The sequence below is a fragment of the Ranitomeya imitator genome, chromosome 1 (assembly GCF_032444005.1).
Source record: "Ranitomeya imitator isolate aRanImi1 chromosome 1, aRanImi1.pri, whole genome shotgun sequence".
Classification (NCBI taxonomy): domain Eukaryota; kingdom Metazoa; phylum Chordata; class Amphibia; order Anura; family Dendrobatidae; genus Ranitomeya; species Ranitomeya imitator.
The window spans coordinates 807,023,981-807,041,394 of NC_091282.1; the positions used below are offsets into that span (position 1 = coordinate 807,023,981).

General features: G+C 42.5%; 1 protein-coding gene across 2 annotated transcripts in view; it reads right to left on the reverse strand.

Moving 5' to 3' along the window:
• PIGG (phosphatidylinositol glycan anchor biosynthesis class G (EMM blood group)) overlaps nucleotides 1-17,414 on the reverse strand; it is a 196,241-nt gene that overhangs the window by 146,774 nt on the left and 32,053 nt on the right. For both annotated transcript variants that reach the window (XM_069739010.1, XM_069739001.1), the window contains exons 5-6: nucleotides 15,304-15,445; nucleotides 2,871-3,083 (exon numbers count right to left, since the gene is read on the reverse strand). In XM_069739010.1, the coding sequence (XP_069595111.1) occupies nucleotides 2,871-3,083; nucleotides 15,304-15,445 (355 nt within the window). The remainder of the gene's footprint in view (nucleotides 1-2,870; nucleotides 3,084-15,303; nucleotides 15,446-17,414) is intronic.

A 17,414-nucleotide genomic window follows, 5' to 3' on the forward strand; every position in this document is an offset into this window, starting at 1 on the left:
AATACGGGTATAAATATTTGGACATTAATGTGTGACTTATATAAACACTTGTGTAATATTGCAGAAATGGTGTATATGGCAAGAGTAGTGAAAGTAACACCTGACACCAGAATGTCTGAAGACAGGGAAAAAAAAAGAGTCAGGTACCAGACACCGTTTGGGCAAGGGGAAAATCTAATATGGGTCGGCTGCCCATTCCCCCTGTCATGATAAATCAAGAAAAGGAATCACTCCTCATTGGTTAAGGCAATACCCCTTAAGTCTAGTCAAATCAATGGCCCTGAGCAGGAATATTAAAGAGTATGTTAAGGCAGGGGTTCTAGTGCAGAGATATTCCCCCTGCAACACCCCTTTGTATCCCATTAAGAAAAAAAGGACTCAAGGGTTCCCCTGACACTTACAGAATAGTTCATGACTAACGGGCTATTAATGATGTTACAGTGAATGTGACCTCAACTGTCCCTAATACACACACCGTACGGTCACAGATCCCCGCCACGTCAAAATGTTTCACAGTCACTGATTTGGCAAATGCATTCTTCACCTCATCCACAGATTGTACTATTACAGTACGTGGATGACCTCTTGCTCTGCTGCCCGGACCAGATGTCCGGAAGCTACAGTTTCCTTGCTGTGTTTTTTTTTTGGCAGAAAAGGGTTGCAGAGTCTCACGTGACAAATTACAGTATTGCAAACAAAAGGTGACATTTTTAGGACATTGTATTGCTGAAGGTACAAGACACCTGACTGAAGACAGAAAACAGGCCATACAAATCTCTCTTTACCCAGGTCACACCAGCATCTACGCACTTTTCTAGGTTTGGTGACCTAATGTAGGCCTTGGATAAGGTCTGCTTCACAAATGATGCACCCACTCTATGACTGTTTGCCATCAGACCCCTACAATCTCACTCAAGAAGCAATTGACTCCTTCCACTCTCTCAAGCTGCTCATTGTGTCAGACATTCCAAACTATCATCAGCCATTTTTCTTATTTTACACAGAGCAGGGTGGACATGCTACCGCAGTACTGACACAACAACATAGAAAGAAACAGAGACCGATAGCTTACTACTTAGCACAATTAGACCCCGTGATTAGAGGGTCTTCTACATGTGTACGTGCAGTAAGAGCTGCTGTATTACTGAAAGGCATGTGAGATCACACTGACTTTTTCTTTTTGACAATTTGTTCCCCACATGACATTATGGGGAACCTACGGACCGAAACGTTGCAGATGGCAGAATAAATACTGGAGCTGTTTTTTCACAATTGCTGTGGTGCTGTCCTTCTCTTCATGTGCTTCTGGATTATAGGGAACCTGTCACCCCGTTTTTTCAGATTGAGATAAAAATACTGTTAAATAGGGCCTGTGCTGTGCGTTACAATAGTGTATGTAGTGTACCCCGATTCCCCACCTATGCTGCGAAATACATTACCAAAGTCGCCGTTTTCGCCTGTCAATCAGGCTGGTCAGGACGGGTGGGCGTGGTCACAGCACTGTTTCTTCCTCAGCTTTACGTTGGTGGCGTAGTGGTGTGCGCATGTCGCAGTGACGAATCCACTGAGCGCACGTGAAGAAGCAGCGCGCGATCTGCGCTATTACCCCCTGTCATCGGTGGGGGCGGCCATCTTCCTGGGGCCGCGCGTGCGCAGATGGAGTGCTCTGCTGCACGGGGCTTCAGGAAAATGGCCGCGGGATGCCGCGCGTGCACATTAGAGATCGCGGCGGCCATTTTCCCAAAGCCGAGTTTGCATATTTTGGAGAAGTTATAAAATGCTTTATTTTGGGAATAAATGCACCTAAAACTAAAAGAGCCACCTTGTTAGAATGCAGCATTACTGCTGCACAAGGTGGCTCTTTTAGGCTACGTTCACATTAGCGTTCCGCTAATGTGCGTCGCTGTTGCGTCGGCGACGCAGCGGCGACGCGCCCCTATGTTTAACATGGGGGACGCGTGCGTTTTTTTTGTTGCGTTTTCCGACACGTGCGTCGTTTTCGACGCTAGCGTCGGACGCAAGAAAATGCAACAAGTTGCATTTTTCGTGCGTCCGATTTTCGTCAAAAAACGACGCACGCGTCGCAAAACGCAGCGTTTTTGCGTGCGTTTGCGCGCGTTTTTTTGTGCGTCATGCGTTGCGTCGCCGACGCAGCGGCGCGCAACGCTAATGTGAACGTAGCCTTAGTTTATAATGGCTGGAGGGGGTGACAGTGGCCCTTTAAACTTTTTACTGTATGTTTGTCGAACCGGAACATCAACATGTTCGCTCATCTCTCTACTCATAATATTATACCATAATATAGTACTATTTATTTCAGTATATATTGAAAATCCCAGTCTCCTAAGGAGCTCAGCCCTTCCTTAAAATGGGTGCAAAGGTGGCAGGAATAAAGACATTAAGAGGCCCTCAGCTGCCATGGTAACCCATCGGTGCCCCAAGATAGCATTGTGGGCGGCCAATAGGAGCCGATGCGGTGCAGTAGCGGAAGTTAAATAATTAGCAGCGATTAGAGCTTATCTTTCGCCATAGCTGTTCAATAAACATGCCGGCAATTTAATATTTGACATCAGCCATTTGGCAGCAAGCTCAGCACCTCAGCTGGCTCAAGACACCCTGACACACTTAATGCCAACTTCTCTACTAAGAATGGGACCAGAAATTTGCCATTCTTGCATTGTCATGAATGATAGTCTAAGAAGCTGAAAAAAGAGATTAGTGATTACTTATATTTCATGCCAACAATTCCTACAACCTTCAAATGTGCAATGAGACAACATACAGTCACATAAAGAACATAAAACATGACCTTTAAAAGGTATGAATTGAAGAACCTGTAGTAAGACTAAAATCAGGATATAAGTACCTACCTTTCTCATATGTCTTCAGATTCTCTTTTAGGAGTTTGCAAAGCTGATAACCGTTTAAATGGAAAAACCGCAATTGTTCTCTCAAGGTTTTATGTTCTACTACTGCTGGTAAAAGCATTCCTAAACTGTTCATGGAAATTGGCAGTCCAAGGCCAAGTGCTAAAGTGGGAGTCAAATCGGTTTGTTGTATCATCTCAGGTTCTTCAAAAGTACCTAACAAGAAAGCCATATGCAGAAGATAAGCCTTAATAATATGCCAATTTAACCACTTTACCGCCAATACGCATTAAAACATCGACCGCTAAGGGTAGTTATTGTCTCGTCGTAGTTTCAAAACGGCGATCAGGAATAAGGCTGTAGAGCCCCCCAGAGTCAGAAAATCTCTGGGGTCTCGGCTACCTAGAGTTGCTGAGACCCCGAAGAACATGATCAGGACCAGATTTTCCTGTCTCCGATCACGTGATGGCAGCAGTGCACCCGCCGAGATCTGCTGGCAGGTACCCGGCAACAATAGGACATTTTTCCTATTGGTTCCTTTTGATCACTGTCATAGACCCCATCACAGTAATCAAAAGAAAAAAATAGTAAAACAAATTCCCCATGGTCACCTCCTTAGTTAGGGTTAGATTTCACCAACCACCCGAGCTGCCGCCTCTTCACCACCAGTGCTGCAGCACACCAACCTCCTGTCTCTTCCCCATTATCCCGAAGAATGTAAGTCCACAAGGACAGGGTCTTCTCCCTTCTGTACCAGTCTGTCATTGTAAATTTGTTTACTGTTAATGATATCTAAAACCCTGAATGTAACCCCTTTTCACATGTACAGCACCATGGAATTAATGGTGCTATATTAATAAATAATAATAATGTGTTTTTTCAAAAGTAAAAAAAAAAAATTCTGATGACAATATGATGGCTAGTGTTGGGCGCAAGTGCTCGCTACTCGAGTTTGCATCAGGTGCTCAGGTATGCACGGAGCATCGCAGATCCCCGTATGCTTTTTTGCAGGTGTCTAACAGCCGCGAAACATGCGGGACAGGGACTCGAACATGTCACTCGAGCATCAGCCACGTTTGGTGGACACCAGAGCACCCGATGCAAACTATAGTCACTAGCACTTGTGCTCAACACGAATGACGACATAGTCAATATGTCAATCTAATGTTATCAAATTCTGTGTCGTACTTGTGGGTTCAAGATGCTATCACCATGTATAAAATCATTGACAGGTGTGGTTTCCAAAATGAGTTCACTTGTAGGGGGTTTACACTGTTTAGGCACACACATCAGGGGCTCTCCAAATGCAACAAGTGCTTCACAGAAGTTTATAACGCAGAGCCATGAAAATTAAAAAAAAAATTTCTTTTCTCAAAAATGATTTTTTAGCCCGCAATTTTTTAATTTTCCCAAGGGTAACAGGAGAAATTTGACCCCAAAAGTTGTTGTCCAGTTTCTCCTGAGTACGCTGATACCCCATATGTGGGGGTAAACCACTGTTTGGGCACATGCTGGGACTCGGAAGTGAAGTAGTGACGTTTTGAAATGCAGACTTTGATGGAATGCTCTGCGGGCGTCACATTGCGTTTGCAGAGCCCCTGATGTGGCTGAACAGTAGAAACCCCCAACATGTGACCCCATTTTGGAAACTAGACCCCGAAAGGAAATTATCTAGATGTGAGGTGAGCACTTTGAACCCCCAAGTGCTTCACAGAAGTTTATAACACAGAGCAGTGAAAATAATAAATACGTTTTCTTTCCTCAAAAATAATTTTTTAACCCAGAATTTTTTAATTTTCCCAAGGGTAACAGGAGAAATTAGACCCCAAAAGTTGTTGTCCAGTTTCTCCTGAGTACGCTGATACCCCATGTGTGGGGGTAAACCACTGTTTGGGCACACGTCGGGGCTCAGAAGGGAAGTAGTGACTTTTGAAATGCAGACTTTGATGGAATGGTCTGCGGACAACACGTTGCGTTTGCAGAGCCCCTGGTGTGCCTAAACAGTAGAAACCCCCCACAAGTGACCCCATTTTGTAAACTAGACCCCCCAAGAAACTTATCTAGATATGTGGTGAGCACTTTGAACCCCCAAGTGCTTCACAGACGTTTACAACGCAGAGCCGTGAAAATAAAAAATCATTTTTCTTTCCTCAAAAATGATGTTTTAGCAAGCAATTTTTTATTTTCTCAAGGGTAACAGGAGAAATTGGACCCCAGTAATTGTTGCGCAGTTTGTCCTGAGTATGCTGGTACCCCATATGTGGGGGTAAACCACTGTTTGGGCACACGTCGGGGCTCGGAAGTGAGGGAGCACCATTTGACTTTTTGAATACAAGATTGGCTGGAATCAATGGTGGCGCCATGTTGCGTTTGGAGACCCCCTGATGTGCCTAAACAGTGGAAACCCCTCAATTCTAACTCCAACACTAACCCCAACACACCCCTAACCCTTATCCCAACTGTAGCCGTAACCCTAATCACAACCCTAACCCCAACACACCCCTAACCACAACCCTAATTCCAACCCAACCCTATCCCTAAGGCTATGTGCCCACGTTGCGGATTCGTGTGAGATTTTTCAGCACCATTTTTGAAAAATCCGCGGGTAAAAGGCACTGCGTTTTACCTGCGGATTTACCGCGGATTGTCAGTGTTTTTTGTGCGGATTTCACCTGCGGATTCCTATTGAGGAACAGGTGTAAAACACTGTGGAATCCGCACAAAGAATTGACATGCTGCGGAAAATACAACGCTGCGTTTCCGCGTGGTATTTTCCGCACCATGGGCACAGCGGATTTGGTTTTCCATATGTTTACATGGTACTGTAAACCTGATGGAACACTGCTGCGTATCCGTAGCCAAATCCGCACCGTGTGCACATAGCCTAATTCTAAAGGTATGTGCACACACTGCGGAAAACGCTGCGGATCCGCAGCAGTTTCCCATGAGTTTACAGTTCAATGTAAACCTATAAGAAACAAAAATCGCTGTACACATGCTGCAGAAAAACTGCACGGAAACGCAACGGTTTACATTCCGCAGCATGTCACTTCTTTCTGCGGATTCCGCAGCGGTTTTACAACTGCTCCAATAGAAAATCGCAGTTGTAAAACCACAGTGAAATGCGCAGAAAAACCGCGGTAAATCCGCGATAAATCCACAGCGGTTTAGCACTGCGTATTTATGAAATCCGCTGCGGAAAAATCCGCAGAGGACCAGAATACGTGTGCACATTCCTAACCCTAACCCTAACCCTACCCCTAACCCTAGTTCTAACTCCAACCTTAGTGGGGAAAAAAAAATTATTTATTTTATTATTGTCCCTACCTATGGGGGTGACAAAGGGGGGGGGTCATTTACTTTTTTTTTTATTTTGATCACTGTGAGGTTTTATCACAGTGATCAAAATTCACTCTGGAACGAATCTGCCGGCGGCGCCCAGGAAAGAAGACGGACGGACCCCGGGAGGCTAGGTAAGTATAAGGGGGGGGGGCTAAAGTACAACTCCTCCTGTCCCTGCAGGCCGGGTGAAATTACAGTTAACCCTTTCACCTGGCCTGCAATAACGCGATTCCTCCATGACGCATACGCTGTGTCATGGGTCGGAATGGCACCGACTTTCATGACGCAGCGTATGCGTCAAAGGTCGGGAAGGGGTTAAATGTTCATTTTTTTCCTTCCACATTGCTTCAGTTCCTTTGAAGCACCTGAAGAGTTAAAGCTCTAGATTGCAGTTTTGAGCACCCTGAGGGGTGCAATTTTAGAATGGTGTCACTTTGGGGTATTTTCTGTCATACAGACCTAAAAAAATGGTTTTGTGAATTTTGTTCGCGAAATGAGAAATCGCTGGTCAACTTTTAACCCTTCTAACTTCCTAACAAAAAAAAAAAAATCATGTTTCAAAAATAGTGCTGATGTAAAGTAGACATGTGGGAAATTTTATTAATTAACTATTTTGTGTTACAGAAACAAAACTCTGATTTAAGGGCATAAAAGTTTGAAAATGGCAACATTTTGTCAAATTTGTTTACGTCACAAATAAACGCAAGTAATATCGAATAAATAAATTATATATTATTTTGCCTGGAGAGAAAAGAGAGAGAGAAAAGAGAGAGAGAGAAAAGAGAGAGAGAGAAGAGAGAAGAGAGAAAAAAGAGAGAGAGAGAGGAGAGAAAAGAGAGAGAGGAGAGAAAAGAGAGAGAAGAGAGAAAGAGAGAGAGAGAAGAGAGAAAGGAGAGAGAGAAGAGAGAAAAGAGAGAGAGAAGAGAGAAAAGAGAGAGAGAAGAGAGAAAAGAGAGAGAAGAGAGAAAAGAGAGAGAAAAGAGAGGAGAGAAGAGAGAGAAGAGAGAAGAGAGAGAAGAGAGAGAAGACAGAAAAGACAGAAAAGACAGAAAAGAGAGAAAAGACAGAAAAGAGAGAAAAGATAGAAAAGATAGAAAAGAGAGAAGAGAGAGAGAGAGAGAGAAAAAGAGAGAGAGAGATTGATTCCAGAATGGAAAATGAATCATTTCTGTTAGAAACTGGATCCGTTAAAAACTGGATCCGGGCGTCGGATTCGGCCATTTCTACCGACGTTTCATAAGTTTTTTGCAGGATCAGTCGTTGCGCGGTTTTCTGACGGACAGAAAAAACGTTGCTCTGGACGTTTTCTCTGTCAGCCGGAAAACTAATTTTTGACGGATCCGGCAAAAAACAGATGAAAGGTTGAGACATCAGGCACAACCCTGCGTTAATACAACTCTGAGAAAAAAACGGATCAGTTTAAAAAAAAAAAAGAAAAAAAAAAAAAAAAATCGCAGGATTGTGCCTTATGCAAAAAACCTGATGTGTGAAAGTAGCCTATGTGATATCTGTAATTTGTATTTAACCCCTTCTCATGTACAGCACCATGGAATTAATGGTGCTATATAAATAAATAATAATAAACTGTAGAAGAATGAGTAAAAAGGCTAAAAAGTTAAAAATTCTGTGAAGCTTTTAATTTTTTTTCATTAATTTGGCTAAAAGAATAGTGTACATTACTCAATAGTATTTCTGTAAATTTCAACCTATGACTGGTTTTCAAAGGAGACCATGATTTGTTTTTTTATAAAGCGACACTTAAGGTACCGTCACATTAAGCGACGCTACAGCGATATAGGCAACGATGCCGATCGCTGCAGCGTCGCTGTTTCGTCGCTGTTTTGTCGCTGTGTGTACGTCGGAATGTAAGTATGTACTGTTTTTTTTTTTTTACATTTACAATGGTAACCAGGGTAAACATCGGGTTACTAAGCGCGGCCCTGCGCTTAGTAACCCGATGTTTACCCTGGTTACCAGTGAAGACATCGCTGAATCGGCGTCACACATGCCGATCCAGCGATGTCAGCGGGTGATCCAGCGACGAAATAAAGTTCTGGCCTTTCTGCTCTGACCAACGATGTCACAGCAGGATCCAGATCGCTGCTGCGTGTCAAACACAACGATATCGCTATCCAGGACGCTGCAACGTCACGGATCGCTAGCGATATCGATGTTAAGTTGTTCAGTGTGAAGGTACCTTTAGTATTGCTGTTTATAAAGTAGTCAGACCACAGCAGGTTCAATTCCCTTAACCCATTAGTGACAGAGCCAATTTGGTACTTAATGACCAAGTCAATTTTTACAATTCTGACCACTGTCACTTTATGAAGCTATAGCTCTGGAACGCTTTAACATATCCCACTGATTCGGAGATTGTTTTTTCTTGACATTTTGTACTTCATGCTACTGGTAAAATTTCTTTCATATAGCTTGCGTTTATTTATGAAAAAAATTGAGTTTTCTAACTTTTAATTTTTGTATCCTTAAATCAGAGAGTGGTGTCACACAAAATCTAATATATAATTGCCTAGAATACTACTTCCTGCAATTTGTGCCAACTTCCGTGGCTTTGTCCGGAGCTAATGTCCGGAGCTAATATCCGGAGCTAATGTCCGGAGATAAGTGACGTCAACAGTGTCCAGTGTCTGATTGGTTGCCGCCTGCTGCGAGCGACCAATCAGAAACGTGCCGTACTGTGACACACTCCACCCGCCATTTTGGTGTGATTTTTGAATTTTTACCTCACAGCAAGTTTCTACTGCGTGGAGGCGGGCCCAGTGACGTTGCTCTTCAAGCTCCTGCCGAATTTCGTCAAAAAAATGATAATACCATTTACCAAAACTATATATATTTAGTTGTGAAGTGGTTCAGTGACATTTTCACACCAATTTTGAACTTTTGTTTGGTGTTTTCTCCATATACTGCCTATTATTTTTGTTCTTTCTTACTATTATTTATTAATTGTATTATTCTTACATTTGAATAAATAAAGTATATATGGATTCTAGATTCCCGATTCTTTAGAATCGGGCTGCCATCTAGTAGTTAATAAATAACAATTCAAACATGTCAACTTTACATCAGCACAATTTTGGAAACAATTTATTTTTGTTAGGACTTTATAAGGGTTAAAAGTTGGCCAGAAATTTCTAAGTTTTCTAACAAAATTTACAAAACCACCTCGCATTTTAAGTGAATTTGGGGGGGGGGGGGGTTAATATAACAGAAAATACCGAAAAGTGACACCTTTCTAAAAACTGCACCCCTCAAGGTGCGCAAAACCACACTCAAAAAATTTATTAACCCTTCAGGTGCTTCATGAGAACTAAAGCAATGTGGAAGGAAAAAATTAACATTTTACTTTTTTCACAAAACATTTACTTTGGAACCATTTTTTATATTTTCACAAGGGTATCAGGAGAAAACGGACCACAAAATTTGTTGTGCAATTTCTCCAGAGTACGCCAATACCCCGTATGTGGGGAAAATGCACTGTTTGAGCGCATGGCAAGGCTCAGAAGGGAGGGAACACCACTTGACTTTTTGAATGCAAAATTGGCTGGAATCAATGCAGCAGTGTCGTGTTTGGAGACCCCGGGATGTACCTAAACAGTGGAAACTCCCCCAATTCTAACTCCAACCATAACTCCAACACACACCTAACCTTAATCCCTACCCTAACCCTAACCCCAACCCTAAACCTAACCCTAATTCCAATCCTAATCCCAACCCTAAACACAACACTAACCCTAGCCCAAAGCTAACCCAACCCTAACTTTAGCCCAACCCTAATCCAACCTATAACCCCAATTATAACTGTAAGCCCAACCCTAGCTAAAAACCCCAACCATAACCCTAATGGAAATATATATATATATACATATGTGTGTGTATGCATGCATGCATGCATGCATGCATGCATGCATGCATGTATGTATGTATGTATGTATATACCGTATATATATATATATATATATATATATATATATATATATATATATATATATATATATATATATAATATATATATATTATTTTTTATCTAAGGGGGTGATAAAGAGGGGTTTGATTTACTATTTTTTTTTATTTTGATCACTGTGATAGACTATTCTATAATAGTTTGCGGCCTCCATATACAGGGCCCCTAAGTACTAGAAGAGCAGAATCCCCCCTCAAGTGACCCCATTTTGGAAATTATACCTCTTTGGAAATTTATCTAAAAGTGTCGTGACTATTTTGACTCCATGGGAGTTTTACAGAAACAAGCAGCAGTGGATGTTGCCGAGTGAAAATTGCAAACTGAAGTTGCAGTGACCAGCTCATGCACCTGTAAATTAGGCGGGCTCTCATCGCTACAGAAATGTTAAACATTTGGACGCTACATGGGGATTAGGCACACTGGGGCTAAGAAGGGAGGGGGGCATTTGGTTTGAGAGTGCAGAATTTACTGAATTTCTTTTGAGAAGGCGAGGGTCATTTATTTTTTTGAAAAGTCTACCAGTAATGTGGAAGCCCCCTATATTACCGTAAACAGATGACGGAGCTAAGTGGGGACTTGCTTTTTTTGTTGATCGAGTTGAAACTTTCATTGGGAACATTTTATATAACATTTGGGATCATATTTATCCTGTGCTCTACACTGAGAACATACTGTGGGATTTCCATCTAAATATCTGAATGATGTGATTCAAATGAAATCTCCGAGGGATCCGTTCACTATAATGAGGCGGCAGCAGAGTTACTTGGGACTCAATCTGGCCTCTGTTCAGCAATGTCCTTTTTATTCAGAGGTGCAGAAAACTGTGGCCGACTGAACTTTTATGCACTCCTAATAAAAGAAGGACACCGCCGGATCACAGGTCAAATGGCATCCTTAGTGCTTCCATATGCCTCGTTATAGGGAATCTTGCGCCAGGTATTCCGTCTGAATCACGTAATTCAGAGATTTTACACGGAATCCCCTGTGCAAGAGCTCAGCGAAGGTTAAGTGTGAGCCGAGCCTTACAGAATGAAAAAGACAACAGCAGGTTAAGAATTGGTTTATTTTTTACACCGTTCCTCATACGGTATAAGTGATTAGATGACTGCATTCTTTGGGTCGGTGCGATTACAGTGATAACAGATTTATATCGAATGTTTGGCTGCTGTCACACACTAAAAGACACTTTTTAATGCAAAAAATAATTTTTACACCGCCATATTTAAACAGCTATAGTTTTTCCATATTTCGCCCGACAGTCATGTGACAGCTTCTTTTTTGAGGGACGAGTTGACGTTTTCATTGGTACCATTTCTGGGCACATTACATTTTTTGATCGCTTTCTATTCCGATTTTTGAGAAGTGTAATGAACAAAAACCAGTAATACAGAATTTTTTTTTTTTTTTTTGGGGGGGGGGTGTTGGTTATGTTGTTCCATGTGTGGTAAAACTGATAAGTCAGCTGTATTCATCAACGTTACCACATTTAGTTTTTTTTATGTCTTGGCGCTTTTACACAATAAAAACTATGTTATAGAAAAAAATAATTGTTTTTGCATCGCTTTATTCTGAGAGCTGTATCTTTTTTTTTTTTTTTGGCTGATGGAGCTGCATGGCTGCTTGATGACCCAGATGTTGATACTGGGTAACCATGGCAACAATCGGGAGCCCACAATAAAGTCACAAGGTCTCTGATCCATGGTGGTCAGAGGGTTTTTTTGTTTATTTTTGTTGCTTTATTGCTATTAATAATCTTTAATCTTTATTTTTATATAGCGCTAACATATTCCGCAGCGCTTTACAGTTTGCACACATTATCATCGCTGTCCCCGATGGGGCTCACAATCTAAATTCCCTATCAGTATGTCTTTGGAATGTGGGAGGAAACCGGAGTGCCCGGAGGAAACCCACGCAAACACGGAGAGAACATACAAACTCTTTGCAGATGTTGTCCTTGGTGGGGCTTGAACCCAGGACTCCAGCGCTGCAAGGCTGCTGTGCTAACCACTGCGCCACCGTGATGCCCCACATGTCTTCATAGTCATGCACATTGCATCACTAGTAGTGATCAGCGAATATACTCGTTACTCGAGATTTCTCGAGCACACTTGGTTTTAGTTTTTATTGCCGCAGCGGAATGATTTACATCTGATAGCCAGCATAAGTACATGTGGGGGTTGCCTGGTTGCTAGGGAATCCCCACATGTACTTATGCTGGCTAACAGATGTAAATCATTCCGCTGCAGCAATTAAAACTAAAACTCCGAGCACTAAAAAATACTCAGAAGACCCCCGAGCGTACTCGAGAAATCTCGAGTAATGAGTATAATCGCTCATCACGGATCACTAGCACTTTTGTCTCAAACAAAACATCCCAGCATTTAGTGTAGAAATCACTTTTTATACTGTGATGATTGCACCACATACCTTCTGCTTCAGGCATAGGGGTGGGGATCTCTAGTTTTTAGTCACAGTCAGTCAAATGTCTTTTAAATTCACCCACATCCATCATATTATTCCTTCCCTTCACTGCTCCCTACGTGACACCACAATCTCCCAGCAGATCCCGCACTTGGGCAGTGACTCTGAGCTTTCCGAGCATGTTCAAGAGCTGCTGAGCATCAGTGGCAACATGACAGTTTGTGAACGCACACGCTATGCACGCCTGTCAAACCGCTCGCCATGATGGGGCATTGCGGTTCTGTAGGAAGCAGTGACGGGCAGGAATAATAGAACTATGGGCGTGGATAATTTCAAAATGCATTTTATTGACCATGACTGAAAAGCTAGAGGTCCCCACCCCATGACTGAAACAGAAGGTATGTAGGGCAATCAAAGTATAAAAATGGATTATTGCACTAAATACTTGGATGTTTTGCTTGAGATAAACATGTTAGTGATGCAAAGTGCATGTCTGGCAAGACATCGGGGGCACTTTAACTTGCGTATTTTTTTTTTCACAGGTTACACTCACAATTTTTGCTTAGAAACAATGATCAAAACAGACCAAAAACTGATATGTGAATGAAGCCATAGCCTGTGCACGAGATGAATGCTGTGAGCGTAGAGTAAGACCTAGAAGAGTTCTGACTTGTGATGAGGTGTTATTCAAGCACGCTCGTGTCCTAATCGAGCATTTTCCGCATGCTCGAAAAAAATGCTCAAGTCGCTGCAGTTGCATGTCTCGCAACACATGAAGGGATTGCCTAACAAACCGGGAGACATGCAACCGCGGTGACTGGAGCATTTTTCTTTAGCACGCCAAAAATACTCGATTAGGACACGAGCGTGATAGCATAACACCTTATCCGAGCTCGCTCATCACTAGGTCTGACATCACACGAGTGACATGACACTCACCAATTCAGCAAGCACTGACAGAGAAAACGCCCAATTACAGAAACCAGTACATGGAAGGAAGAAAGACCCAACATACAGTGGGGCAAAAAAGTATTTAGTCAGTCAGCAATAGTGCAAGTTCCACCACTTAAAAAGATGAGAGGCGTCTGTAATTTACATCATAGGTAGACCTCAACTATGGGAGACAAACTGAGAAAAAAAAATCCAGAAAATCACATTTTCTGTTTTTTTTTACATTTTATTTGCATATTATGGTGGAAAATAAGTATTTGGTCAGAAACAAACAATCAAGATTTCTGGCTCTCACAGACCTGTAACTTCTTCTTTAAGAGTCTCCTCTTTCCTCCACTCATTACCTGTAGTAATGGCACCTGTTTAAACTTGTTATCAGTATAAAAAGACACCTGTGCACACCCTCAAACAGTCTGACTCCAAACTCCACTATGGTGAAGACCAAAGAGCTGTCAAAGGACACCAGAAACAAAATTGTAGCCCTGCACCAGGCTGGGAAGACTGAATCTGCAATAGCCAACCAGCTTGGAGGGAAGAAATCAACAGTGGGAGCAATAATTAGAAAATGGAAGACATACAAGACCACTGATAATCTCCCTCGATCTGGGGCTCTACGCAAAATCCCACCCCGTGGGGTCAGAATGATCACAAGAACGGTGAGCAAAAATCCCAGAACCACGCGGGGGGACCTAGTGAATGAACTGCAGAGAGCTGGGACCAATGTAACAAGGCCTACCATAAGTAACACACTACGCCACCATGGACTCAGATCCTGCAGTGCCAGACGTGTCCCACTGCTTAAGCCAGTACATGTCCGGGCCCATCTGAAGTTTGCTAGAGAGCATTTGGATGATCCAGAGGAGTTTTGGGAGAATGTCCTATGGTCTGATGAAACCAAACTGGAACTGTTTGGTAGAAACACAACTTGTCGTGTTTGGAGGAAAAAGAATACTGAGTTGCATCCATCAAACACCATACCTACTGTAAAGCATGGTGGTGGAAACATCATGCTTTGGGGCTATTTCTCTGCAAAGGGGCCAGGACGACTGATCCGGGTACATGAAAGAATGAATGGGGCCATGTATCGTGAGATTTTGAGTGCAAACCTCCTTCCATCAGCAAGGGCATTGAAGATGAAACGTGGCTGGGTCTTTCAACATGACAATGATCCAAAGCACACCGCCAGGGCAACGAAGGAGTGGCTTCGTAAGAAGCATTTCAAGGTCCTTGAGTGGCCTAGCCAGTCTCCAGATCTCAACCCTATAGAAAACCTTTGGAGGGAGTTGAAAGTCCGTGTTGCCAAGCGAAAAGCCAAAAACATCACTGCTCTAGAGGAGATCTGCATGGAGGAATGGGCCAACATACCAACAACAGTGTGTGGCAACCTTGTGAAGACTTACAGAAAACGTTTGACCTCTGTCATTGCCAACAAAGGATATATTACAAAGTATTGAGATGAAATTTTGTTTCTGACCAAATACTTATTTTCCACCATAATATGCAAATAAAATGTTAAAAAAACAGACAATGTGATTTTCTGGATTTTTTTTCTCAGTTTGTCTCCCATAGTTGAGGTCTACCTATGATGTAAATTACAGACGCCTCTCATCTTTTTAAGTGGTGGAACTTGCACTATTGCTGACTGACTAAATACTTTTTTGCCCCACTGTATGTAGGTTATACACAATCACCATGACTAGGACACAACTACCTAATTGGAATGTGTTTCCAGCAATGCAGTACCTGCTTTGTTTTGAAATGCAGAACTAATTAACAAGAGTGGGGTCTGCACTTCCTCATCAGATGATCCTCCATGACTTCCTGCCTCTGACATCCCATGATCACCACAGACAACAATTAAACTTGGGAATAATGGATCTTCATCCTGTAGAAGAAAAAAATGAATACGGACTGTTGAGTTTTATAGCCATACATGCTGAGTACCGCAAAAAAGGCACACAAAAACTGACAGCATATAAAAAAGCACTTAGGTGATTTTTAAAAATTTTCTCTTCTATTAAATGTATTATCAGTATGCAGAGAGTGTTTGGCTGCTTCCAGCACGTGTCACGTGACCACATTTGTGACTCGCTGAATCACAGCGTCTGAGGGGTTGAGTGGAGGTCACTTTCTAAACATTATCAATATAAGACAATGAAACTCAGAAAGATGCTCTCTAGCCTCATTCCGTTCAAAAAGTGACCTCCGCTCACAATGAAGAACTGCGTGATTCCGCAAGTCACAAATATGATCCTGTGATGCTGGAGAGGACCTGGAAAGGGCTGCCAAGTATTGTAGGTTTTTTTTCTATTTGCCATTATTTAGCATATAAAGGGGTTGCTCTTAAAACTTAATGTTGCACATTATGAAGCAATAAGAATGTATTCACATCTATTTTTAAGACGATTCTGAAATTGTTTTTTCATGACATATTGTACTTAATGATAGTAATATACATATACACATATATATATATATATTTTTTTTTTTTCTCGATATACAGGTGCATCTCACAAAATTAGAATATCATCAAAAAGTTAATTTATTTCAGCTCTTCCAATACAAATAGTGAAACTCCTATATTAGATTGTAATTACTCTAACAGAGTGATCTATTTCAAGTGTTTATTTCTGCTAATGTTGATGATTATGGCTTACAGACAATGAAAACCCGAAAGTCATTATTTCAGTAAATTAGAATACTTTATAACACCAGCTTGAAAACATGATTTTAAAATCTGAAATGTTGGCCTACTGAAATGTATGTCCAGTAAATACACTTAATACTTGGTCGGGGCGCCTTTGCATCAATTACTGCATCAATGCAGCATGTAATGGAGGCGATTAGTCTGTGGCACTGCTGAGGTGTTCTGGAAGCCCAGGTTGCTTTGATAGCAGCCTTCAGCTCATCTGCATTGTGAGGTCTGGTGTCTCTCATCTTCCTCTTGACAATCTATGGGGTTAAGGTCAGACAAGTTTGCTGGCCAATCAAGCACAGTGATACTGTTTTTTTGAAACCAAGAATTGGTACTTTTGACAGTGTGGACACGTGACAAGTCCTTCAGGAGAATAAAATTTCCATCTCCAAAAGGATTGTCAGCAGAGGGAAGCATGAAGTGCTCTAAAATTTCCTGGTAGACGGCTGTGCTGACTTCGGACTTAATAAAACACATTGGACCTACACCAGCAGATGACATGGCTCCCTAAAGGTACCGTCACACATAGCGACGCTGCAGCGATACTGACAACGATCCGGATCGCTGCAGCGTCGCTGTTTGGTCGCTGGAGAGCTGTCACACAGACAGCTCTCCAGCGACCAACGATCCCGAGGTCCCCGGTAACCAGGGTAAACATCGGGTAACTAAGCGCAGGGCCGCGCTTAGTAACCCGATGTTTACCCTGGTTACCATCCTAAAAAGTAAAAAAACAAACGCTACATACTTACCTACAGCCGTCTGTCCTCGGCGCTCTGCTTCTCTGGTCTGGCTGTGAGCGCCGGGCAGCCAGAAAGCAGAGCGGTGACGTCACCGCTCTGCTTTCCGGCTGACCGACGCTCACAGCCAGAGCAGGAGGAGAGCAGAGCACAGCGCTGGAGGACAGACGGCTGTAGGTAAGTATGTAGTTTGTTTTTTTACTTTTAGGATGGTAACCAGGGTAAACATCGGGTTACTAAGCGCGGCCCTGCGCTTAGTTACCCGATGTTTACCCTGGTTACCAGCAAAGACATCGCTGAATCGGTGTCACACACGCCGATTCAGCGATGTCTACGGGGAGTCCAGCGACGAAATAAAGTTCTGGCCTTTCTTCCCCGACCAGCGATCTCCCAGCAGGGGCCTGATTGCTGCTGCCTGTCAC